Here is a 23770-nt window from a genome sequence, read left to right as displayed (position 1 = left end):
CAAAGTAGCGTTGACCCTCTGCAGTGTTGGTGTGATGTTTCCATTAGCCATGACGGGTTGTGGGTTTTGGGTCATCGAATCCCATATCAGCTTCATCAAGATCCCATTCGCTTTCTCTCATTTGGCCGTCTAAAACTTCTGACAGGAGAGCTTAAGCAACACGGGTGGCCAGTCGAATCGTATTATCGCACCTTAGCTCCTCTTCGCCGCCCTCCCGCTGCAGGCGTGCGTATTCGGTAGCATACTCTTCCTGGGCGCGCCCATGCTGATGAGGAGTGCCAGCAGGTTGAACGTTTTGCCAGTGTCCTGCGTTGCCAAGAAACTGGGGAGTAGGCCGCTCAATGAGACTTGCGCGAAGATCGTAGCAAAGAACTTCCCCTTCATCTTGTGGTTGTCGACAAAGAATCACAACATCAGGAGGGGCACTGCACAAAGAAAGACTACTTCATCGTTTACATCTGAAGTGAAGTATTTCCTTATTTCTGTGAACTTTCTCCTATACATGCACATCACAACTCATTTACAAGGTACTGTGATTCCATCACCATTGATTCTGGAGAGGATATGCACAGGAAAGTACTTACTCAGGATGGGAGGGTGTGAAGAGCGCTGGTGATTAGTCTGATTTGTGCCATGTTTGCAATGTGGAAGTTATATCAAAAACAGTCGATTTTATTGAAAGAACACCAGTGAATGACATCCTCATAGAGTTTGACAAGGTCATGGGAAGGATGATAGATGGCGATCTCATCCCTTGAAGGTGTTGGTGAGGCAGTTCATGGTTGGTGGGAATTTGACACTCGCTGTCCTTGGCATATAAACGTTTTTGCCCCACTATTTGACCAAGACCTCCCTCTCCCCACTTTTGAGCACAAAACTTTTGTTGTTGCGTAAATACGCATCTCTGAGAAAGCCGCTTTTTTTTCTGCACAACGCCGAAGTTTCCAGAAAGGAAGTCAAAAAGGTAAAGAACCAACTAATTATAGCTCATTCCCCTTTTTCGATACAGCATAGAGTCCTCGATCAGAAATGGTGTTTACTGGTATTGGCTGATCGCGAGACTCTAACCGAGAGTCTGGATCAAGTGCTAGACTTTACTCTTGGCTTTTCTTGGCAGAGTTGTTCTGTCCTGAAGTTGTTGGCCAACAAGCAAGCCATCCATGCGGCAACTACCGAATCCGGTAATCGTACACAAAGTGACTCGAAAGTTCATTGGGAAAGGTCTTGGTCGATAGTGGGGTGGTAATGCTTCGTATGCAACCACAGTGGTTGTCAGACCCATAGCCAGTTTCCCCACCTTTTAGATGAGCCCCGACCCGCTTTCGCCAGTGACAAGTTGAGATCACGTGCTTCATGTTCGACCGCCAATTGCTGACGGCGACAACATCAACTCAGCAATATCCAACCTCAGCAAATACTTTGTAGCCTAAAGAGCCTGAGGAAGAATCAAGACAATTAGAAACTCAGAATGGGCCGGCCTCCAGGTGTTCCGGGCAGGAAGCAACTAACGGCTGAGGATATCTTCCGCTGCCAGGTCTTGTACCGCGACGCGCGGATGGGACCAACCGAGATCCAGCGCGTCACCGGATACACTCTGCATCAAGTCAAGTACGCGCTCAAGAAGAAGACCCCAACCGTTGGCATACGTACTGGCCGGCCCAGGAAGGTCGCGCCAACATCAAGCCAAAACACAGAAAGAGAGGAAAGCGCCCAAGGTGAAAGGGGCGCTGAGGCTGGTCAACAGTAAGGCGTCATTTATTTTTACCGCTACCTCACTCCGTTGTACCCTTCTGTTAGCTCTCAGTTTCATGGTCGAGTCTGAATATACGGATCACGATTTTTACTAACACTCCATTCCAGAGACCACATTCTCCTTGATCAGCCTCCCACATCCAACGCTGATGTTTCGCAACAACCACAGCCACAACAACCGTCTCTAAGCCAGGCCCCAGGGTGGTCTCAAGGCCAAGTGCCTGTGCAAAGTCTTCCTCCATCTGACCAGCAATCTCTCTCTCAACCACCACCTGCTCCAACTGTTCTTACCCAGCAACCTTACGGCCGGATACAGTCCCAGTACCTTCAGAGCGTCCCATCAGATCAACAACCTCCGCAGGCGGCGCTGTGCTTAGGGAACGATGTTACTCACCCTGTCGCTGGGCAGCCACCACCACCCCCTTCGACATTGGCCCCAATGACGCAGACACAGGTCCCAGAGAAGTGACACGGTTAACGGACTTTAACATGTTTACAGCAATCCGTATATATTACTTCCCCTCTTCGTGCCATGTCATCTCCTGCGTTCAAAACAAATAATATATCAGTCAGGTAGAATAGGTACTGTTAACTGTTTAGTCATGTATATACTAGTTATCCCTGTTCCGCTGCTTGGCCGACTGGCTGACAGTTTCCGCAGCGGCCTGGGAGTTATCTTACTTTCACAGCACATGAAGGCAGAGAGCAGGTAGCCGGCTATTTGATAACTTAACACTAACAACTCGAAGCGAAGTTAACAATTACTCAGTCCATGCCCTGTTCGAGACCAACCCCATCGACACTCCATTCCAGATACCAAGAACCCAGTCAACATTGTTTCCAAGCTCCATTACTTAGCCCATACTCTCCTAGCTGAGAGTTAACGAAGGGCCGTGAGACTTGTGGCGGCGGCAACCCTTAGATCTTGACGCAGTTGAGCGCATTGATGACGACCAAACCATTCTGTTCTCAAGAGTCAACCATCAAGTTACGGATCACAGGGAAAAGCAGACACTCACCCCGCTGGCGTTTGTCGTGCAGCAGTACGACTCGGCATTGCAAGGACCGCCGAGGACGTTAACGGAGCAGAGCAGGTCGTCCGTTTTAACGTTCACCAGGCCACCCAGGATAGTCAGCAGGCCGGCGGCGTTGCTAGCCTTTATGCAACAAGTCTGCTTAGCATTGTTGGAGCAATTGCCCTGGTAGATATTGCCATTGCCACCGCTGCGGGCGACGAGCTCGGAGTTGTTGATTTCCTCGGCGGGAGCCGGGAGAGCAGTGGCCGTCATGGCCATAGCGAGGACCGTGATGAAGTTGGAAAACTGCATTTTGAGTTGGGCTAGGAAATGGCGCTGTTTTTGAGGTTGGTTCTGTTGCTGCTGGCTTGAGAGAAGGCTTGTCTGAGAAGAGGTTGTTATCGATGTTGATGAGGATGTTGGCAGCTCGATGGAGGGAGAGGTCGGGGCTTTTATAGACATTTGGGTAGCTGCCAGAGCACTCTCTGGCCTGGGCTAGTCGTCTCCCATGTCCACACAGCGTTTCTCACCATCCAGCCATCATTCAACCTCTTCCCCCTCCCTCCCTCCCTTTCCTCCTGACTGTGGTTCTCCCCCTGATCCATCAAGGTGCAGCTCTCAAGGTCTTACCTCCCATCCCTCCTTGGCCGTCGTCCTCATTGCTGGCTGAGCTGAATGTTGGTTTAGAATCTAGACTTCTCAACTCTTGCCCTGCAGTCATCCGTGCCCTCTTCCTGCAGGTTGGCCTGAGACTTGCGCAACCCTGAAACTTCGTTCCTGGAGGTTTGGTGATCTTTTGCGGCATCTCTGCTATTTCTGGGAGATTTACAGGGGGCCAGTCAAATTGAACTGGCGATCTTTTCCTATTTGCTTCGGGATATGAAAGTATCACCGACTTCCAGCCCATGGATAACCTACGCCGGCTGCGCCGCCTAACCATTTTCAGCGCCGAGCGGTTGACTTATCCATGACGCAGGTGGCTTTCAGCTCATGGGAGCCTACGTACTTGTACAACATGACAGCTTCCATGTCCCCGGTGTTTGGAAGAATCTGTATGTAGACTGTGCCCAAACTTCCCCAGTTTTGATATCCCGAAACAACGCAAGGATACATCAACGGGGCGATCCGGCAAACGTTCTAGATCGATCAGCCGATCAGCAAAACGGCCGTGACTTGACAAGACATACGGGGATTTTATTTTGATCGTCCTCATTACACTAGCCACGTCGAGGCGTTTTAGGATATGATCTGTAGAGTTAGATCATGGGTAAATGGAAACTTTCAAGGCTGCAGGTTTGCTTGTCCCTGCAGGCAACCTCCGGGAGCAGCTGAAGTCATCTCTCAATATTGTTTGTAGTGTCCTGTGTCCTTTATCCAATTATCCAGCCCTCCACGAGACACAAGCATTCAGCTCAGTGGCAGGCAACAAAAATAAACTGCGGAATTGTTCTTGCGCTGTCGATTGTCCTGTCGGATGCAGCAGATGACATGCAGGTTAAACTGTCAATGGAACAAAGATATGCACAGCATACTACACAGTGTCCAGGCTGTTTCGCGCTGTCCTTGCCCACATTAGGGCTTGGTATTGTTTTACTCGCGCACACCCGACGGGAGGAGTCGGTGACTTCTCCGCACATCTGCTTCCAGCCGCACCTGCAAGGGGAGGACAAACAGTTGCCACTCACCGTCGCTTATCCGTCAATCCCCGCTCCCGAACTCGAGCATTTCGAGACAGCTTCCAAGACGTTCTTGTCGAATCTTCCTTACCCGTATCGCTGTTCAAGCTGCCTATCAGGGGGTTCTGTTATCTAAGTTGTACAATCTCGGGGATAGACATCACTTGTATTCTGTGCTTAGCCCTGAACTTGGGACTCGAATGGAACCCTAGAGTCCATGATGCTTGATCATGCACAAGCTCAGCAGTCATTCAGAGAACAACCAACTCATTGCCATGATAGAGAAGTTCTAGACCCGTAGATGGTAGTCAACTTGTTGCTCAAACCCGAAACTGAGATCTTAGGGCAAACTGTGAGCACACTCCTGATCTTGCTTGTGTCACTGTGGACCCATTATTGACACTCAGCTGAGACTAAGGTATGCATGCAATGTGAAGCCCTGCATCTCGGGGAAATAGAAAATTAACTCAGCGTTTTCTATGAGAAGGGCCATGATCGACATTGACAGCCCAGAGTTTCTCAATCATGGCTGGGAAGTTTCCGAGCAGCTGCAGTCAGGCTTTGGAAGGACTGCCGCATCAGAACAATCGATATTGTAATCGAATTACTGCTCTCTTCGCTCCTTACTTGAAGCGTTCGACCGAGAACTCATTAGTCCTGTGATTGGCAATATTGGCCTGTGAAGTTCAGTCGAACGTGGCTGTCTTACCAATGGCAGCAAGGGTGTCTGGGGCAAGTATGAAGCTGTGATCCCCCTTTTCGCTCGCGTATTGCTCAAACTGGAGATCAACTGAAGGCATCACTTTCACCTAGTTCCTAGAGGGTATCATACATCGTCACAAGTATCGAGCCATAAATGCATGCTAACTATATAGACGCTATCTTCCGTGATTCGGTCACAGGAGCTAAACGGTCATTTCTAGCAACCGAATCAGCAACCTTCCGAACGGGAAAATTCTTGAAAGCTCTGTAGGCAGCCGTTGTATGCCCCATCTATCATACCCCTCTCACAGTCAAAGAAACTTTCTTGGGAATTTTTCTGGATTCTAGGTGATCACTATACTGGCCTTCGACAACTGACATGCAACATGCGACATGCGACGACAATTCTCAAGAGTTGTAATGACAATATTATCCCTTTTGTCCAATTGAAAGGCCTGTAAAGTGCACTTGTTTCGACTATGATGGTCCCTCAAATGCATGGTGCACTGATCTTGGCGGATTTCTGGGAGGTAAGGAAGGACTCAAAAACCAATATTTGTGGTTGCGGGGTGCTTCCTTGGCATGGACGCAACTGAATTGTTCCGTGGATGTGTAGCAAAACCTTTCTTCTTCGGCAGCTCAACAATGTCATCCAGGATCTAGATATAACCGATGGTGGACTCAGTTGTGTTTAAACCAGGCAATATAATCAATAATATCAGGACAGTTTTGGTCCCAGTCATACTTTCGAGGGCTCTTATTCATGATGTCAGCGGATTGCTCTCGATATATTTTATCTCTTTGTACTGCATGCTTCCCTTTCTTAATCACCACTTTTGTGGCCTCTCCAACGGAATTGACTAGCTCCAATCCATCGATCGTCGATCTTCTCGCAAGATGCAGTTCCGACTTCCAACAGGTGTCCCGTTGATATGCTGACAGCCCTGATATATGCCATTCAGGGTGCAAAAGCTGGAATTACGTCCACCCCTTCCTCTCTTCCACTTGTAGTCAGTCAGAATTCTGCTCTCGAAGAAATTCTCAGCGAGGAAGGGCTCTTGGGACATCACCACCATCACCATCATTGGCCTCGTCACGAAGCTTGGCATCCTCCTACTGAGCAAACTGGTGCGAACCCTCAGTTATTCCTATGACTCTCACTCTGCTGAAGCTTAGCGATTCGAGGTGGCCTTACTCATCCAGAAAACACCGATATGTGGGCGGTTGAGGAGACCAAACGAAGTCTGTTTCCTCGCGAGCCCTTGACAGATAGGGAGGATCTCGTTGCCATTGAAGGTTGTGCTGGCCTGAGCCCGGCGGAGTGCACCGGTGAGAACACCGGATGATCCGCCGGGCGCAAGTCTGGGCATGACACCGATAGCTCCAGTAGCGACAGTGACCGTGACAGCGACAATGATTCTGATTGCCCCTGGCCTAGGAAGGGAAAAGGTAAATGGAGAGGTAGGGGAAAGGGGGAAGACAGACGAAATAAAGTGTTAGCCACAAGTGACCACGGTGTGGTCACCGTTGACCTACCTTGGTCAACCCGCGCTCCACTGATGTCAGGGGCACATTTGACCTTATATAAGAGCCATGCTCATCCACCTTCACGCGTGTGTAGTTAAGAAGGTAGAGAGTTGTTATTCTGCGGCACACATTGTGTTTGACAGATTCCCCCAGGGCCACGTGTTCTGCAGGGCAACGCACAAGTAATTACTCCCATCCACATCCACCATTTTCTTTTACATCCAACATAAAGTGTGAACTGTTGCCAAAGGATAGAGGCATTCATTGCAGGTGGCTGTTTTGTCTCTCTGTGTCTTAAATTCATGGCACAGAAATATATTCTTGAGGTTGCTCATCCTGTGCGCGTAGGATGCATGGCATGTTTGTTTAACAATGCGAAAACCCGACACAACACAATCTCTATGCGCACTCATTTCCAGTGCAACTGGGATCCCCACAGAAGCACCCGGACGTGTAACGAGACCCAAGAGGCCATATCCATTGCTCTCCATAGAGATAAAGGAACGAAAGACTTCGTGATACGGTTGTCTCAGTCACCAAGACGCGGGTGGTTTCTTTGACCCAACGATCGACAGCGATGTTCGTTAGCAATTTTTCACTAGATCCCGATTGAATTAGTGTTATATCTGGATCAACATAAATATCTTCCGTGCCCGGAGCTAGCGCTAGATTTCAATGAGTGGCCGTCAGGAACCATATCCCCAAGAGCTACACAATTTATAACCCAGTCATTGCTTTCAATGTGATGTCTTATCCTTCTCCATTTTTTTAAAAAAAACATGGACATTTTTGGCTCCGTCATCGTTCTTTTCGTTATCATTAGCTTTTATTTTTCTCAGACAGCCTATGCCCTCGCTCCGATCTTTAATGACCACCTACCGTTGGGACTGTTAATCCCTGATAGATACATTGTCAAGTACAAACCTGATGCGGATGATGCGAAACAAAAAGAGCATGAAAAGGATATCAACAGTAAGGCTCTCCAGGGTGGGAAAAGGGGAATCTTTGGCAAACTCGACGTACCTGGACTGCATGGATATCTCGCTGAGCTACCTCTGGGTACTCTGGAGGAGCTTGTGAACTCAGAACTGGCAAGCCTCAGCGTCTTGAATAGCAAGGAACTGATAACTAATCGATTGTCAGATCGACTACATTGAGAAAGACACGGTTGTCAAAGCAACGAGACTGTCTCATGCGATCCACGTCCATCCGTTCTACCGTCGCATTCCCACGCCAGCTAAACGAGACACCATTACTCAGCCCCATGCTCCCTGGGGGCTAGCCCGCATTTCCCATCGCGCACGCAACTTTGCTGACTACGTCTATGACACGTCAGCAGGCCAAGGGGTGCGCGTGTATGTCCTCGACACCGGGATTCGGACGACACACGCTGAGTTTTTAGATGATCCGTGGGAGTTGGCGAACAGCACAACGACCAATGGTACAACATTTTTTGGCCGCAGCCGCGCCATCTGGGGAGCCAACTTCGTTGAAAACACTCCTGACATTGACGAAGATGGACACGGGACCCATGTTGCCGGAACAATTGCAGGCCGAACCTACGGCGTCGTAAAGAAAGCCACGGTCGTCGCGGTCAAGGTGCTGGACAAGACTGGATCAGGGTACATGTCTGGATTGTTGCAGGGGCTCAATTGGGCCGTTTCGGATGCAACAAAACGTGGAGTTGCATCCCGCAGCGTCATTAATATGTCGTTGGGCGGGCCATACACACAATCAGTCAACGAAGCCGTGAAGGCAGCCACCGACATGGGCATCACAGTCATTGCGGCTGCAGGTAACGACAGAGCTAATGCAAGTGAGTACTCGCCTGCGTCTGCAAGCACAGCTATCACTGTTGGGGCAATCGGGCGGGATGACTATAAAGCGGATTTTTCGAACTGGGGGCCGGGAGTCGACATCTTCGCGCCTGGAGTCACAATCCCGAGCGCGTTCGCGGAGCACGACAACGCCACATTGATGATGAGCGGGACAAGCATGGCTGCGCCACATGTGGCGGGACTCGCAGCTTACTTCCTCGCCAAGGATAACTTAAAGGGGTACACCGAGGTGTCAAGACAACTTTTGGAGCTGGCGACGGCTGGAGTGGGAGATAAAGGTGATGCGCCGGATCGCATTGCGTATAATGGCAACGAACAATAGCCGGATGCAGAAAGAAAAAGCCGTCCAAAAAAAAAAAAATTAGTCTCGGCTGTACGAAATAAGTAAGCGCCGTATTACAATGTCGTAGTTACATCCGTCTAAAAATGTGTAAAACATCGCTGTGCGAGCGCAGCGTGCTGCCAGCAGCACTGGTCTTATCTATGTCAACCTTCAATAACACCAACCCATCAACATCCCTTAGATGCAAGACCATGGATTAAACGGATCATCAAGCTCATTCAGCTCCTCATTTCTCCTTCTCCTCCTCTCCATCTCCGCAACCAACGTGACAAAGACCTCCTGGAACTGCTCGCCCGTCAGCCCCCGAGGCCACAAAATCTCCAACCATCCCGCGCCTCTTTCCGTCGCCCACTTCACATCCTCCGTTGACGCGACAAACCGTGCGATCACGACTCCGCCATGTTGATATCTTCCAGCTCCCGATGATGCATGCGGTATAGATCGAAGTACCAAACACCTCGCGCCCTGATCAACAGCCCACTCCCACATCCCTCCTGGGCCACCGCCAGGAAGTCCGCATTGGCTTTGGAACCTCTTCCTGAACTTAAATTTGGTTTCCCGACCCATTTCTACCACCGTCTTTCCTTTTGGCCAATCGTGGAATTTAATCAGGGCACATTGCCTTGCTTCTGATGGCTCCGTCCCGTTGTTGATACTCCCTCTCTCGTCGACATGTGAATATACTTTCATCTTCCCAAGTACTGCCCACCAGCTCGGGTACTGCACCGTAAACAGTGGCTTGCGCGTATTAGCCGGACTTGGGAAGGGTTCAGGGGCAAGGAGCGACATGTGGCCGTCTTGATCAGGTGTGTGGGTGTAGATGTAACTAAGAGGAGGATAATAATCTGGGGAAATCCTCGGGGTATCGGTGGATGGGCGTGGTGTCGTTGACGGATGTCTTCGTTGTGAATTATGCGACTGATAGGGTACTTGGATCGGTTTCGAAGCCGGAATCGTTCGCAAGTAGTTCCGAGGATAAGTCGCAATAGGGTGTTGCTGTTGCCGTTGACTGACACCCGCGGTCTGGCTGACTCCAGGATGTGATGACGATCTTTGCTTTGGTACTGGACGGGGTGGCAGCCCAGGTAAACGTGGCTGTGGCCGGCGATCTTGATCATACCTTGGCTCTCTGTCGCCGCGAGGTGAAGGTCGAATCGCTGGTGATACGCTTGTCGACATAGTGACCACTTACTTACGATGCCCGGGAACCTTGATTCACTTGAGAGCTGGAATTTGCTGGTGTTCTCCTTATTTAAGTGCCAGGGGTGGATTAAAGTATCTACATGTGGACCGGAACTTCACCGCTCTTGTAAATCCTCCTTTGAAGCGAAGCCACACGAAACGGGAGGTAGTAGGCCTGCAGCCACAGCTGAAATAAACCAGAAGCCCATTGGAGATGACGATCTCATCCGCGGACAACCGCCCGCGCTTAGCCTACTAATGAGGAGCCAAATTTCCAAGTTTACCTCCGTTATCTGCTACCAACCGCGCGCGCTGCCGCCCTGCAGGAGTTCAATAAGCGCTGGCCGTCTCCACACCGACCATGGCGCTTCGGCAAACTCGCCGGTGAAGCATCTAAGGGTTAGGGTTATGGCGTTTCGCGGCAAGATAACCCCTGAAATGCCAAGAACATTGGGTTGTCAACACGACAGAGTGCCTGTAGTATATTTACCTTGAGAAAGGTGCTCCCGTTGTTTGGTTTATTCATCGTATGTGATTAATGTGGTTCGCGTGGGTGCCCAGCTGCGGGTAATTGAACTGCTGGCTCCACGGTTCATGCGACTGCTCATGGCCGTCCTGTTGTTTTATTTTCTGATGCTGCTTGAACTTTGAAAGTCTCCATTTGGATGAACAGATACAGGCCAGAAAGTTGAAGGATATCAAATATTGATGTGTTTCACTCAATACTTCCCTAAAGGCAAGCATTCATTGCATTAATCCTTCCATCCGAACGTGTTGATCCCTACGTTACAGGGTAAAGGAGAGAGCCAGCAGTCTTGGACGGCAGTGTTTCGAAAAAAAAACGTTATGTGGAAAGCAAATTCCCCTGAATTACGCATGAGTTTTGGAGCCCATGATAAACAGGTTGCAGCAACACCTGGAACTAGCGATTAGGATATGTAAAAGGTGATACCTCACCGAAAAGCCTGCTTCTCGCTCGGCAACAGCGTAGAAAGGGGAAGCCGTTTACTTCGAAGTTCGCGAATTAAAATCATGAAGTATCTGTTTGGGGGAACAGTGATGTCAGTTTTTGAAAGCTAACAGCAAGGGTATGTTCAGTGTATTAATTCTCCAATATGCCCGAGAAAGTCAAGAAAGCGTTACATATGAGCTTGCCATCCTTCTACACTCACAAGTAGACTTGGTAAACGAAGGCTCAACGGGAATCTTGCAGCAGAAACCTAGCAAAAACCAGGTGTTCGGTAGGCCGGGAAATACCGGACTATACGTGGCCATATGGTGGGTTACAAGATAAACGCTTCTCTCAATTACGGCAATCCATGTCCCACGTTGAAGCTTTTGTTGAGACACCAAAGGGTACCTGACGATCCTCCAACATCCAGACCCAAAGCCATGGAAGGATGAGTGCCACTGCGTATCCGCCCGCAACCAACATGCCATTGCATCTTCTGTTTCGTGGATGGAAGATGTAACGCGGCAGGTGTCGTACAAGTCTCTGGGAGATTCATTGATAGTTGCATCCCGGGGAATCGGACTCAGAGAGTATGAAGGAAAGGGGGAGAGGGGGACACTGACAGCGAACCACAGAACACCAGCTTGTCAAGAAGTTGTCAGTATCAAGCCCACGGCACGGGGCACGCGACAAGGGAAGATAACATGCACCGGGCTTATTGGTCTGGAGCACCACAGCGGAAGCATTGAAGGGTATTCGTGATTTCTCTGGGCTGTGCCTGCTGCAGCCGATTCCCTGGGGGTGCTGCATGGCAACACGATGATGACCCGTTGAAGCGCTTCTTAGGACAACCATGCAATTAAGGAGGACCTCTTACGAAAAGGTTTGACGTGCGTGTGGACCTGTCTTGGCTTTGCCGTTGATGAGGCTGGCAGCGGCAATCATGCCGACCTTGCGTCGTCACCGCCAGCACGAGTGGATTTCGCACGTTGGGGCATGAAGCGCTCTGATTGGTCGTATATTGGAGCCCCGGATAACGCCAAGTCTTGCCAAGACTAGGCGGCGCGAATGCCAAGCGATCGTGCCGATCTTGGTTGCTTTTCGCACCAACTTCATCTCCTCCGAAGCTTCTCTCATTGGCCTCGCCTTCTTTTTCTTCTGTGCCTTGACGGCTGCCAACTAGGACAAGCCCCGCATGACTGGGTAGGAATTATTGCAGGTTCTCACCTTCTTCCCGAGAAGATGCCAATACCGATCCCGGCTTTTGGGCTGCCCCGATCGCTGATGCACGTGCTCGAAGGGACGCTTCTGTACGGTCGCGAACCATGCTTGGCCGTGGTGTGAAGGACCCAGCAGAACGGCACTCAACACCCTCCATATGTAGTGACTGCTCGGTCCAGACCGTTTCTGCAACATGCCCGTAGCGAGATGTCCACGTCTTGGGTCTCGAGATGCCTACCCCAGGACCAATTCGTACTGGCGCGATACGTAGCTATCGGAGGCAGTCCTTGTCTGTGGGGGCTCCAGTTCTATTCCGTACAATGACGTCTCTTGATCGCGATTTGATGCCGGCGGCGATGTGTTGTAGGAGGCGGTGGTAAAAGGGGGAATGTATCGCCAACACGCTAACTCCTGACCGCTAAACATAGGCGCGGTGTAATTTATATAGAAAGAGGGGAGATCATACCTCACTCTTCAGATTCTAGTAACCTGGTAACGCAAACGTGCTGCATCTCTGATTTATGTCTCTATCAGGATATGTATCGTTATCTAATAAGCTCACACTGCTTTAGATGACTGCATAGTCATATGCTCGGCAATCTGTTCGTTCTGCGCTCTGCATTCTGCGACATGGGCTGGCTGCTGTCAGCTGTTCTCTGCGCGTCCCAGTTGGCGTGGCGTAGAGTGCTGTGTTCATCCAAACTTGGGTTTTTGACCGAGCTCCCTGGCAAACCCCCACGAACGTCGAACCAACAGGTGACAGAGAAGTCCTATGTCTTTGTCCATTTTGGCGTGCTGAAGAGCTTATAATGGCTGAAACAAAGCCCACGTTGGCCTGTTGGAGCGATGTGAGAGGTGGATAGGCGCTGGCAGGCTGCTCATCCCTGGTCTGAAGATAGTGGAACTCGTCCCACACCATTATTCCCGGAATGATGCTGCTCAGCCATCATCCCGCAAGCTGGATGCTGGTTCAGACGACGCACGGTCTGCGCCTAGCCTGCCACTGAACCTGCAGAGCTTGCAGTGGGTCTACAATAGTGGGGGAGAGGCAAAAGATAGTCTGGACTCAGGTTACTCTGGTAGAACAACACCCACGTGCTGGCACGCATCTCAAATTTAAATGCTGCTGCTGTGCCCTCCTGTCTCTGTTCATCTCTTCTGCTCCCTAACCCAGTCCAGCCAATCTTTCCCAGTTTTCTCCCGATCATCTTCTGCCCAAACATCCTCCCAGGGCCGCGGCACCATGCCTCTCACCGAATTCAACTACCTCTTTGCTATAGGCACCATATTTGCGGCGCTCGATGCGTGGAACATAGGTATGCGACTTTCCCATAAGCGCTAAAGGTCCAAGACATGTCTTGCTGACGCGACTGAACTTCCTCTTTCTACAGGTGCCAATGATGTTGCCAACTCCTGGGCGACGTCGGTCGCCTCACAGTCCGTTACCTATCTCCAGGCCATGGTTCTGGCCTCTGTCATGGAGTTTGCCGGTTCCGTTGGCGTTGGCGCCCGTGTTGCCGACACCATCCGCACCAAGATTGTCGATACCACGCTCTTCGTCAATGACCCCGCGATGCTCATGCTTGGCATGGTCTGCGCCGTCGTCGCTTCGTCATGCTATCTCACCTTCGCAACCAAGATGGGAATGCCCGTGTCCACTACCCACTCCATCATGGGCGGTGTGATCGGAATGGGTATTGCTTCTGTTGGCGCTGACGGTAACTCTTCACAACCTCGAGCTATACATATCGTTGCGGACAGCTCTAACCACCAGCACAGGCATTCAATGGGTTGGCAAGGGCGGCGGTACCGGTCGGATCAACTCCGGTGTCATTCAGGTCTTCCTGGCCTGGATTATCGCCCCTGGCCTCGCAGGTTGCTTCGCTTCCATCATCTTCCTTATTACCAAGTACTTCGTCATGCTCCGGAAGAACCCCGTTCGTAACGCGCTCGTTCTCGTTCCGATCTACTTCGCCGTCACGGCTTCGCTGCTCACTATGCTCTTGCTCTGGAAGGGTGGCAGTTATAAAATCGACTTGACAGATGCCCAGGTCGCTGGTACTATCGTTGGCGTCGGTGCTGGCTTCGGTATCTTGGTCGCTTGCACCCTCATGCCCTGGCTGTACCGCGTTGTCATCTGCGATGATTGGCAGCTCCGCTGGTGGCATATCCCCCTGGGTCCCCTCCTTCTGCGTCGCGGTGAAGTCCCTCCTCCCCCTGAAGGAGTCAGCCCTGTAGTCAAGAATTACTACGAGGGTCGTCTCACCAAGGAGGAGCTCGAGGCTCGCCGGGCTGCTGCTCGTGGCGATGTCGAGGCTTCCGCCGCCAACGGCGGCAGCGACAGCGTGGAGCAGAAGCTCAATGGCGCTTCGTCTTCCAATGACATCGCTACTGAGCCAGCTGTCCCAGTGCCGCAGCGCAAGAGCCTCGTTGGGCCCAAGCCCGACGGCAAGTGGTACGAGAGCAAGGTCCTCTTCTGGTACTTCAAGTGGCTGCTTCTGCGTGGTGTTGACAAGGATGTCGTAAACGCTACGAGCACCAACAGCGCGCTCGCCCGGAACCTCGAGGAAGTACATGCTTATGCCGCCCACTATGACAACAAGGCCGAGTACATGTACAGCTTTCTGCAGATCATGACTGCTGCTACGGCTTCCTTTACTCACGGTGCCAACGATATTGCCAACGCTATCGGCCCTTATGCTACTGTCTTCCAGATCTGGAACCAGGGTCTGGTCCCTGCCAGCGGCAAATCCCAGGTGCCGACTTGGATCTTGGTCTTTGGTGGCTGTTGCTTGGTTCTCGGTGTCTGGACCTATGGCTACCACATCATGCGCAACCTTGGCAACCGCCTGACCCTTCAGTCCCCCTCTCGTGGTTTCTCTATGGAGCTTGGCGCTGCCATCACCGTCATCCTGGCCACCCGGCTGAGTAAGTTCCTACTCTATTCCGATTCTAAGCTCGAGCAGGATGCTGACTGTAATCAGAACTCCCTGTTTCCACAACCCAGTGCATCACAGGCGCCACCGTCGGTGTCGGTCTCTGCTCAGGTACCTGGCGCACCGTCAACTGGCGCATGGTTGCCTGGATTTATCTGGGCTGGATCATCACCCTGCCCATGACAGGAATTATCTCAGGTTGCTTGATGGGCATCATCATCAATGCCCCTAGGTGGGGTTATTCGGGTTAAAGCGGTTGGCGTTTGGGTTTTCTAAGAGGAATGGGTAAATCTGGGATTATGGGACTGCATACGTAATGTAGATTTTTTTTTGCGAGTTCATTTAACCATACCCTTGAGCAATGCTTATTCAACTGAGTTGATGCATATAGATGGCACCTGTTTCTGTGTTCTGAGCTTTATTATGTGTGCTTGTGTTGGCTGATGAGCAGACTCATGCTGTCACAAAGTACCTGGGGTTACACGATGTGTTGGGTATCTTGAGCCATTTTCCCTCCCCAGCCATCTGTCCATCCCAACACCGAAGCCCGAAAAGCTGATCCTTCCATTGTCCATTCAGCAGTTCACCCACAGAACACCCCTCCTCCCTCCCCTCCAAACGCCGTTTCCCGTAGACTGTGCGACATGATCCTGTAAATGCCGTTTAAATGTCTAACCATGGAATGATCGAGCCTGCTTCAGCCCGCATGAGACTCTTAATTGATGCTCTCCTGACCATCCATACCCCTCACCAAACCCCACTACTTTCATCACCCATTCCATCACACAGCCACTCCGGCGACTTGGAGTAATTGGCCTGCATCGCCACCTTCGGAATCTGAAAACCGCGGTTAACATGCCCAGCCTGAGCAGTCTTAAAAGCTTGAGCGCCCCGAGGGGCCTGGGTATTCTGGGCAGCCTGGAAGCCTTGACCTAGCTAACCAGCTTGAAAGGTTTGATGGCCCTGGACAGTCTGAGCACCCAAAAGACCCTGACCATTCTGGACAGACTCAACCTCCTGACCAAGGGAAACGTCACTCTCATCCAAGGCGGCCTGAGCCGCCTGCATGCCTTGACCATGCTCCTTCATAACGCTCTTCCCAAGCAACTTCTTCATCTCGTGCCTAACCTTAGCTTTTCCGATAGGATCCGCCCCAACAACCTTCATTAACTCTGCCTCGAAACTGTCCTCTCCTTCAAACGCGATTCGCATCAAGCTGTCAAAATCGATAGGGAGAGTGGTATTGGACGCCCTCTCAGTGCGTGCGATGAGGTTGTCCATTCCCGTGGAGATGATGTCGAGTTCGACGAGGGCGTTGCGTAAGGCTTGGAGGCGTTGCTGGGAAGGTGTCAGAGGGGGTTCGGCAGGAGGATTTTGGGTACTTGTGCACTCAGAGAGGGTCTGGCTTTGAGTTTGCGCAGGGGTAACATTCCGAGTAGGATTGTTGGGAGCATTGGTTAATTGGCTGCCCTGAGAGTTGTTATTGCTAGTTGTCGTCGGGAGAGGGACGAAGACGGCGGTTGTTGTGTTCGAAGTGCTGCCCGGGTTCTCAGTAGGAGTCGTCAAACTGGCGTTTGGAGCAGCCAGGACGGAGTTGTTGTTTCCTGGGGCGGGAGTCATGCTTTGGTTGCCGAGGATCTGACCAATGGTGGGAGCGGAAATAGAGGGTTGGGAGAAAAGAGCGGACGCTCCCTGGTTCGTCGTAGGCTGACCGATGATAGGGGTCGGAGTAGATGTCTGCGTAGCCGAGGACTGCGCAAGGGCCAAAGCCTTTCCAATGCCAGCGATGGTCTGGCCAACTCTGAGAGCAGAATTGGCAGACTTGGCAATCGACGCCGGATCCAGGTTTCTAGCTGTAGTAGCATATTTTTTCTTGGAGGCTTTGTAGCCATCGGCGTGACGACCCATCCCAAATTTGACATATCCCTTCACAGTCTCAAGACGAGGACGTATATCGCGCAGCCCGTTCAGATGCACCGCGTAAGCTATGGGCGCGGCGGCACGACGACCCTCCTCAAACGCCGGGCGGAAGGCCGCCTCGTAGCCCATTTGCCAGAACGAGAGGTACTTCTCATTTTGGAAGTCGGTCAGGGCTTGCAGGGCGGCGGGCTGCCCCGCTGGCGGCTGAAGCAGATCGGGAGTAATGCTGGTGCTGACGGCGGTGGTGGGCTGGGGCTGAGCCCCGGCCACAGGCTCGTCGTAGGTCGGCACCGGAGGGAAGGGCCGGCCAGAGACGGCTGCCGAAGCAGCCGCAAGACGCTGATCCAGGCCTTGGGTTGGGCCAAGGACTTGTGCTGAAGCTCGAGAAAGATCAGTTTCCTCTCGGATTGTGTGATATAACTTAAACTCACCCTTGTTTTTAGGGGGACGACCGCGGCTACGCTTGGCCGGAGTCAGCTCAGAGGGGGCCACAGTGAGAGGGGGCAGAAGCGGGTGCTGAGACGGCAGAGAACTTTGCCCGCTCGGGACTGAAGCCGCAAACTCGAGGAGCTGGTTTGGGGTCGGGTTCGTTGCTGACACGGTGGCTTCCATGTTGTTGTACAAATGGATATGAGTATACAACTCGAAGAAGCGCTTGAAGTCAATCAGCGGGCAGTGAATGTATTCAAGGCCATCCTCTTCCATCCTGGCCGTCTGCAGAATTTTGTCGTGAAGTTTTGCACACTCGTTGGCCATCTCTTCTCGCTTCCTCGGTGCTGGGGCTGTGGGTAGATGGGTCTCTTCGCCCTGCCAGTGGTAGATTCGTTCCTCCCCGGCTGGAAGATCGAGTCCAGGAGGCTCGGTTGACGAGGCGGGATACTGAGCGCCCTCCATCACACGACTGCTCGTGAAAAATGTGCCCAAATTCCTTCTTGTGTGAAGTCTGATCTGTCTGGAGGAGTAAAAGTTGTCCTGGCACGGCGCCGAGATGAGTTACGATGGGAAGAATTCGACAGGGAGCGATTCTACGTGTGGAGGAATTAGGGCACGTTGGCCTCGGCGATGTAGTCGATGCCTAATTCATCCAAACTTCTGCCTCGGTTCTATGAGACCACACAGTCTCTTTCTAAGCCACAGATGAAGGGCGGCTGGACATATCAAGCTGCACTATGAAGTGTGATCACCACAAGGGCTTGTTGCGATTGCCTCTGGGAACGTTGGAGTGCTATTTTGTCACTCTCTGTCCGATTCTTAGAGCTGAAAGCACTGTCAGTTTTAATTATAACCGTAACGAACGTCAGATATGCGTTAGCACAGTGGGAAACTTTGAAGATAACATTGACTATCAAGAAGCATATACAAGACTGCCGAATTCATTTAGCGGGAGTGTCCGAGGCAACGGTTTTCACACTTCTCGATGGTTATCTCTTTCCACTGGATGTTATCGTGCTCTATACAGCGTGTAGCCTGTCAGCTGTAGTCCATTCTATGAATATGCAAACTTTATTGATATCAAACTATCGGGAATGTGAAGAAGCACATTCTACCATTGAAAGTGTTGCAAGATCATGAGGGCTGGGAAGGCTAGGCAGTCATGATCATAGATTTGATGATGCTTGTATCTCGGACAGTATTGATGAGAAAGATGTAAAGTAGTTTGAGCTTTCTGTTCCTAGACAATGCTGATAGTTCATTCCTATTATTGTACATGCAAAGGGAAGTGAAAGACCGACCACCCAGTGAAGGAGCATTCACACAACAAAGATCAGAAGGGAACGACCTTGTGAACATGGGAAAGATATCATGATCTTTCATTGCTCTTGAATCCCAGAAAGAGATGAAAAAGATATTTGATCAAGGATTAAGTGGCAAAAGGTCAGATATATGGCTGAAAGGTCAGATACACGGCTGAAAGGCTAAAAGGTTCAAAATGGTATGGTCCAGCACCTCGGTTTAATAAAGTGTACAATGCCGTTTCGAACTTTTGTCTTCCATTTGAAGTAATTTCGCCAACATACTATGTTCATAACATCGTATTTGGGGAACGTGAGTCATGACATATCCTTTGGAGTCATGCCCAGACTGCAATAACAACGCTCACACCCAAAGCTCGACAGCACCACCTGCACATCATCCAAAATGACAACCCCTAGCCAACACACCATCAATCAAAATTAGCCCCCTTGACAAGTCTGATAACCCTCCAATCTCATTCCTCGACGAAACTGTCTCCCGAGGATGTAGAGAACATTACATACCCTGGGGGTTAAACTTAGACCATGTTGAGCTAGATAGCACTGTCAGTATTGATACTTGAATATTTGAAGAACTATTTTTCTTGGATATGTTTATAATCGAAAGGCACGACCATTGAGACAAAATATGCTACTTCTTACATCAGGCATCCTGGTAGAGGTTCCTTCTGGTTAGGCTTATCTGGAAGGGATGGGGAATGGGCTTGGGCCGGGGTCTTTCAGGTGCGGCCAAGAGAGGTTCTGGATTCGTGATAGATGCCCACGTGCTGAGCAGGGGAAGGATATGGGTGAGGGCTTCATGGCGAGGGGGTAGTGGAGGTCTAATCTGACGGTGGTGAAAGATTGAAAGTGAGGTGAAGGTGTGAGTTACCGTCACCAGAAGTTTAAAGACGATTGAATGAGGGGTCAGGTACAGATAATACAGTTTCAGAGCAGCAATGGATGCAGTTTAGTACTTCTTTCAAAGGGTCTAGGTCTCTGAATCTTAGCTGTTGACCTCCTAAGAGGTAGTTCAGCGTTGTTCAGGTTGAGTTCTTATGTCAATTCGGGGTTAGCATGGTGATGAGCCAGATTGACCATGGCTCCTGCTGATGCTACTATGAAGAGAAACTCACTTTATTCTTAAGAATTTTCCTAAAGTGATCAACTTTACGAAGCCTTCTCTTGCCCTGTGGCTCTTCTAAGTCTTAGCCCCATCAAGGCAGCATTTGAGGTCCGTGGATAAAGTTCACTGGCTGTTAGCGCCTTTTGTGAGACTATGCAAACCCGGAACAGGTGCTTAGTCATGTCACAAATGACACAGAATCCAGAAAAAACGCTTTCTAAATGTTAAGTTCAACGTATCTAAACCACTTCCAAAAGCTATTGTTGCTGTTAATGTGCCGACCTTATCTGTAATAACAACCCTAACCCTGGTCCGGAGCCGGAGCTGGGGCTCAGGCACTGAAGCTTCGGACGTTGGATGGGACGATCACATACGGATTCGGAGATCAAGCCCGGCAGGTGTTGGACACTCACTCACACCCGACGGCAGGGAAGATTCTAATCGGAAGGGTCCAGTTTCCATCTTTAGTTAACAGTAACGAATACGGATAGGGAAACCTGCTTGAGGAGGGGAATGTCTTACATATTTATAGGAACAGGCCACCGGCTATGTGTTGGAGGGAAGCCGATTTCCATTGAAGCGATAATTGCCGACAGACGCGGCACTTTTTGCCTTGGAACTTCAAACTAGGACCTGGCTACCGTGGGAGCGAGAGCTGCAGCCATGGTGTGGTTCCTGCATTAGCGTCTTGGCAACGACGGCTGTACGTAACATAGCGATCAAGACCTTGGTCTAGGTGTAAGACTCATTCTCAGGTCAGATATCAACAGATATCCTCTTGGCGCGGCATCATGAAATCTTGATTTTTGTGCCGGCAAAAATGGGTATCTCCTAGGTTTGTACATACGTATGTACAGAGGAAGTAAAAGCACAAATGCTGCTGAAAGTGCGCGATCAACAAAGGGAAGAAAATGGTATCATTCATCACATGAGAACGAGATCCTGCTCCTCCGCTTCGAGGTCCAGCTCCTCAGCGTGTCGAAGGCCTGCTCGTTGGTGGTGTGTGAGGCCCTGCTCCAACATTGAGTGTTGAGACCAAGCTCTTTACGTCGTCGAGACCATGCCCCAGAGCAACCCTGCTCCGTAATCCATTATGTTGAGACCCTGCTCTCCGCTGGCCACCGGGATGTAAGTCGTTACAACGATCATTAGTTATGGTCCACTGTGACCACGATCTCGGTGGTCTTTACGATCTTCCACCTAGCCTCGACCTCTTGGAGAGTTGGAAGGGGTATTGGCAACACGACCTCGTCACTGCTCGTGCTGCCAGTCGATTGGTGTTTGTAAAAACTCGTTGCTGCACTGGAGCTGTCGTCCTTGGCGGGAGCGAGCGCGTTTTCGTCGTCGAATTCAGGTGCCGGAAATCCCCGGCCGGCTTCCAGATCCATGTTGTGGTGGCCAGGGGCTCTCGATCTCCTGAATCCGTTGTCATGGACGTCATGAATCGGGGAATGAGCACCATTCCTGACAGTCTCACTGTGGTGGTCGTGGAGATGCATGACGCGGGTGACGATCGGCTTGAGTGCAGGGGCACACGCCGCAATTATGCCAATGTTGAGCTGCAAGCTGCAAATAGTTGTTAGATCGTCGTCCGATGCTGGGAGGGGCCGATAAGCTTACAATCCCCAAAAATGAGTGGACTGCTGGAACGTTTTGTCGTCTTCCTTAGCAAAGCCCATTTGGTAGACAGCCTTGACAATGCCCATGGCAACAGCGCTGAAAAGGTCAGTAACTCTGAAGGCGTTCCCAGATCGAAGGAACCTACAAGTATCCAAGGTTCAGAATGATGATCAAATAGAGCCGCTCTTTTTTCTTCATCTGGAGTGACCAGATGACAGGAATGGGGAAGGTGGCAAAAAGAACGTCGGTAAAGATGTTGAACGATGTATTGATGATGCCGAATGCGACAAACAAATCGATGTCGTAGCACTTGGCATGAACGGCGGGATTCCAATGACCGGAAACGGGCACGCAATGAACAAGGAACGAAATCATGCCCAGGATTGAGTAGCATACGACAAAAACTACAGCATAACAGTCAGGAAATAGTTACTTTCGAGGTCTTCTAATAAGGGGGCATACCGATTGTTGCCCAAAGGGACCACCTGTACCACCGAGTAGCGTCGAGCCGCAGGAGGTTGAACCCGATGGAGATCTTAAGGAATGCCATGGCACAAATGCCGGAAAGAATGGACTGCGCAAAGGAGGCGCGGTTGATGGAGACCAAGTCACTTGGGGAGATAGTCTCCTGGTGCTTCCCCAGTCCATGTTGAGCCTGGACGACAAAGATGATCCATCCTCCAAGAGCACACAGCTGTTGTGGCGCGGTGTCAGATAGATGAACACGATGAGCTGCGTCCACGGGAACGGGGAGGATGTCCATACAACAGAGGCAACCATGAGCAGATCATCCTTGCCAAGAGCCCGGATGAGGACAGTGCGAACGTAGATGCGGAGCGACACAGTAATGAGAGCAATGGCATGGAAGACAGTCAGCACGGCGAGGATCTGGGCCGTCTTGCTTTCGGCTGCCCGGGAAGGGTCGATCACCGGCGTCGTCGAAGGGAGCGGGACGGGGGTCATGGTTGGCGATCTGATAGATCTCGAAGACCTGTGGTTTTTCCCTTGACCTCAGTGACGGGCAGATGCCGTTGGTCGTGTGTCGATCGGCAAAGGTCTAGTTGGATATCCGCATGCCAGGCTCGAGGGAGTGGCTGTCGTTGGTTGGCGTTGTTGTCCCTGGGGAAGACGGAGACGTGGCTTCAAGACTCGACAGCCAGAGCTTCAGGAGAAGCAGGCAGGGCACTACCTCTTATTGAAGCTCGCGACTCGGAGTCATGGCGGATGGGAAAAGCAGTCGAATGGCGTGTGGTGAGTGGGTGACCTTCATCGTGGCTCCACGAAGATGACGGCAGGCATTCCCGGGGCATGAGCCGGCCGGCATCAGGGATGAGTGCTCGCTGCTCAGCTGCTCAGAAGACGCAGAGGGCATGGGAGAATGTGAAAGACCCATCGTTGTCGGATAAGGCATTGCGTCTTGCGTCTGTCGTACCATAGAGACTGGGTCCGCGGATGCGGCTTTTGACAGACACGGGAGCGAAAAATGGGCCGTGACCCTGTGGGCACACTGGGCAGTGGCACACACACACTCGTCGCCGACTAATCTCAGGCAAAGGCTGATGAGATGTGAAGTTGTGGTTGAGAGGAGGATGCGGACCCTTGTCGACGTTGGCTGGCCCCGAGGATGCCGGCTCCACAAGCCACCCAGGGACCAGTGGGGTGGATCGAGCCACAAAAGAGGCGCAAACCGGGTTTTTGCCTGTTCCATCCAATCATATCATGGCATGATCCATTCCCCGCGATTTCATTGCCCAAGCTTCTTCCAAGGTTTCCACGCTTGCTTGCCCTTGGCCTGCCTTGCAGCGTTCCGACTCTTCTCGAAAACTGCGTGTGTCGATGTGCATGTTGGACGTCCTCTGCATCATCCCGCGGGTTGCGATCGCGGATGCAGGATGCATCTTGGAGTCATTGCCTCGAGCCCCGCTTCTAAGGAAATCAATGGGAAAGCAATCAGCGGCCTTTCTGTGTGTCCCAACATTAAAAAGAACGTGAAAAGTTTTCTCATCTTCAAGGCGGCACAGAGACGCCAATAACACGCGGCGCGCCCCGGCCCATTGGTCCGCCGTCCGCCGACCTGTCACCTTCTCATCAACAAGACTCGGCTCGACCCCGCCAAAATTCAATAACACTATTGTCAGAGGTCAGCTCTGGGGTAGGGTCCATTATTATTAAGTATGCTTGGCACTCCGCCGGTCCGCCTATTGAAAAACCGCAGCCAACGGTGAG

The 23770-nt window shown here is 51.2% G+C and overlaps 6 protein-coding genes across 6 annotated transcripts; 3 read left to right on the top strand and 3 right to left on the bottom strand.

Annotated features, from left to right (window-relative positions):
• Positions 1-1468: 1468 nt before the first annotated feature.
• On the top strand, positions 1469-2221 carry CTHT_0019470 (uncharacterized protein; the record flags this gene model as incomplete). The annotated part of the gene is made up of 2 exons (XM_006692370.1): positions 1469-1743; positions 1861-2221. 2 exons carry the CDS (start codon positions 1469-1471, stop codon positions 2219-2221), a joined length of 636 nt encoding a protein of 211 aa, XP_006692433.1.
• A 449-nt stretch (positions 2222-2670) lies between these two features.
• On the bottom strand, positions 2671-3080 carry CTHT_0019460 (uncharacterized protein; the record flags this gene model as incomplete). The annotated part of the gene is made up of 2 exons (XM_006692369.1): positions 2671-2715; positions 2772-3080. 2 exons carry the CDS (start codon positions 3078-3080, stop codon positions 2671-2673), a joined length of 354 nt encoding a protein of 117 aa, XP_006692432.1.
• A 4547-nt stretch (positions 3081-7627) lies between these two features.
• Positions 7628-8833, top strand: CTHT_0019450 (uncharacterized protein; the record flags this gene model as incomplete). The annotated part of the gene is made up of 2 exons (XM_006692368.1): positions 7628-7645; positions 7817-8833. 2 exons carry the CDS (start codon positions 7628-7630, stop codon positions 8831-8833), a joined length of 1035 nt encoding a protein of 344 aa, XP_006692431.1.
• Positions 8834-13452: 4619 nt separating this feature from the next.
• Positions 13453-15396, top strand: CTHT_0019440 (uncharacterized protein; the record flags this gene model as incomplete). The annotated part of the gene is made up of 4 exons (XM_006692367.1): positions 13453-13525; positions 13601-13927; positions 13989-15137; positions 15194-15396. The coding sequence occupies 4 exons, from the start codon at positions 13453-13455 to the stop codon at positions 15394-15396; spliced, it is 1752 nt and encodes a 583-aa protein (XP_006692430.1).
• Positions 15397-16081: 685 nt separating this feature from the next.
• Positions 16082-17959, bottom strand: CTHT_0019430 (uncharacterized protein; the record flags this gene model as incomplete). The annotated part of the gene is made up of 2 exons (XM_006692366.1): positions 16082-17439; positions 17497-17959. 2 exons carry the CDS (start codon positions 17957-17959, stop codon positions 16082-16084), a joined length of 1821 nt encoding a protein of 606 aa, XP_006692429.1.
• Positions 17960-21072: 3113 nt separating this feature from the next.
• On the bottom strand, positions 21073-22507 carry CTHT_0019420 (uncharacterized protein; the record flags this gene model as incomplete). The annotated part of the gene is made up of 5 exons (XM_006692365.1): positions 21073-21490; positions 21545-21640; positions 21690-21948; positions 22007-22238; positions 22310-22507. 5 exons carry the CDS (start codon positions 22505-22507, stop codon positions 21073-21075), a joined length of 1203 nt encoding a protein of 400 aa, XP_006692428.1.
• Between the last annotated feature and the right edge of the window lie 1263 nt (positions 22508-23770).

Source organism: Thermochaetoides thermophila (assembly GCF_000221225.1).
Source record: "Thermochaetoides thermophila DSM 1495 unplaced genomic scaffold scf7180000011815, whole genome shotgun sequence".
In the NCBI taxonomy this organism is placed as follows: Eukaryota; Fungi; Ascomycota; class Sordariomycetes; order Sordariales; family Chaetomiaceae; genus Thermochaetoides; species Thermochaetoides thermophila.
Note: the sequence above shows the minus strand (reverse complement) of the source record. Positions and strands in the feature narration are given on the sequence as shown.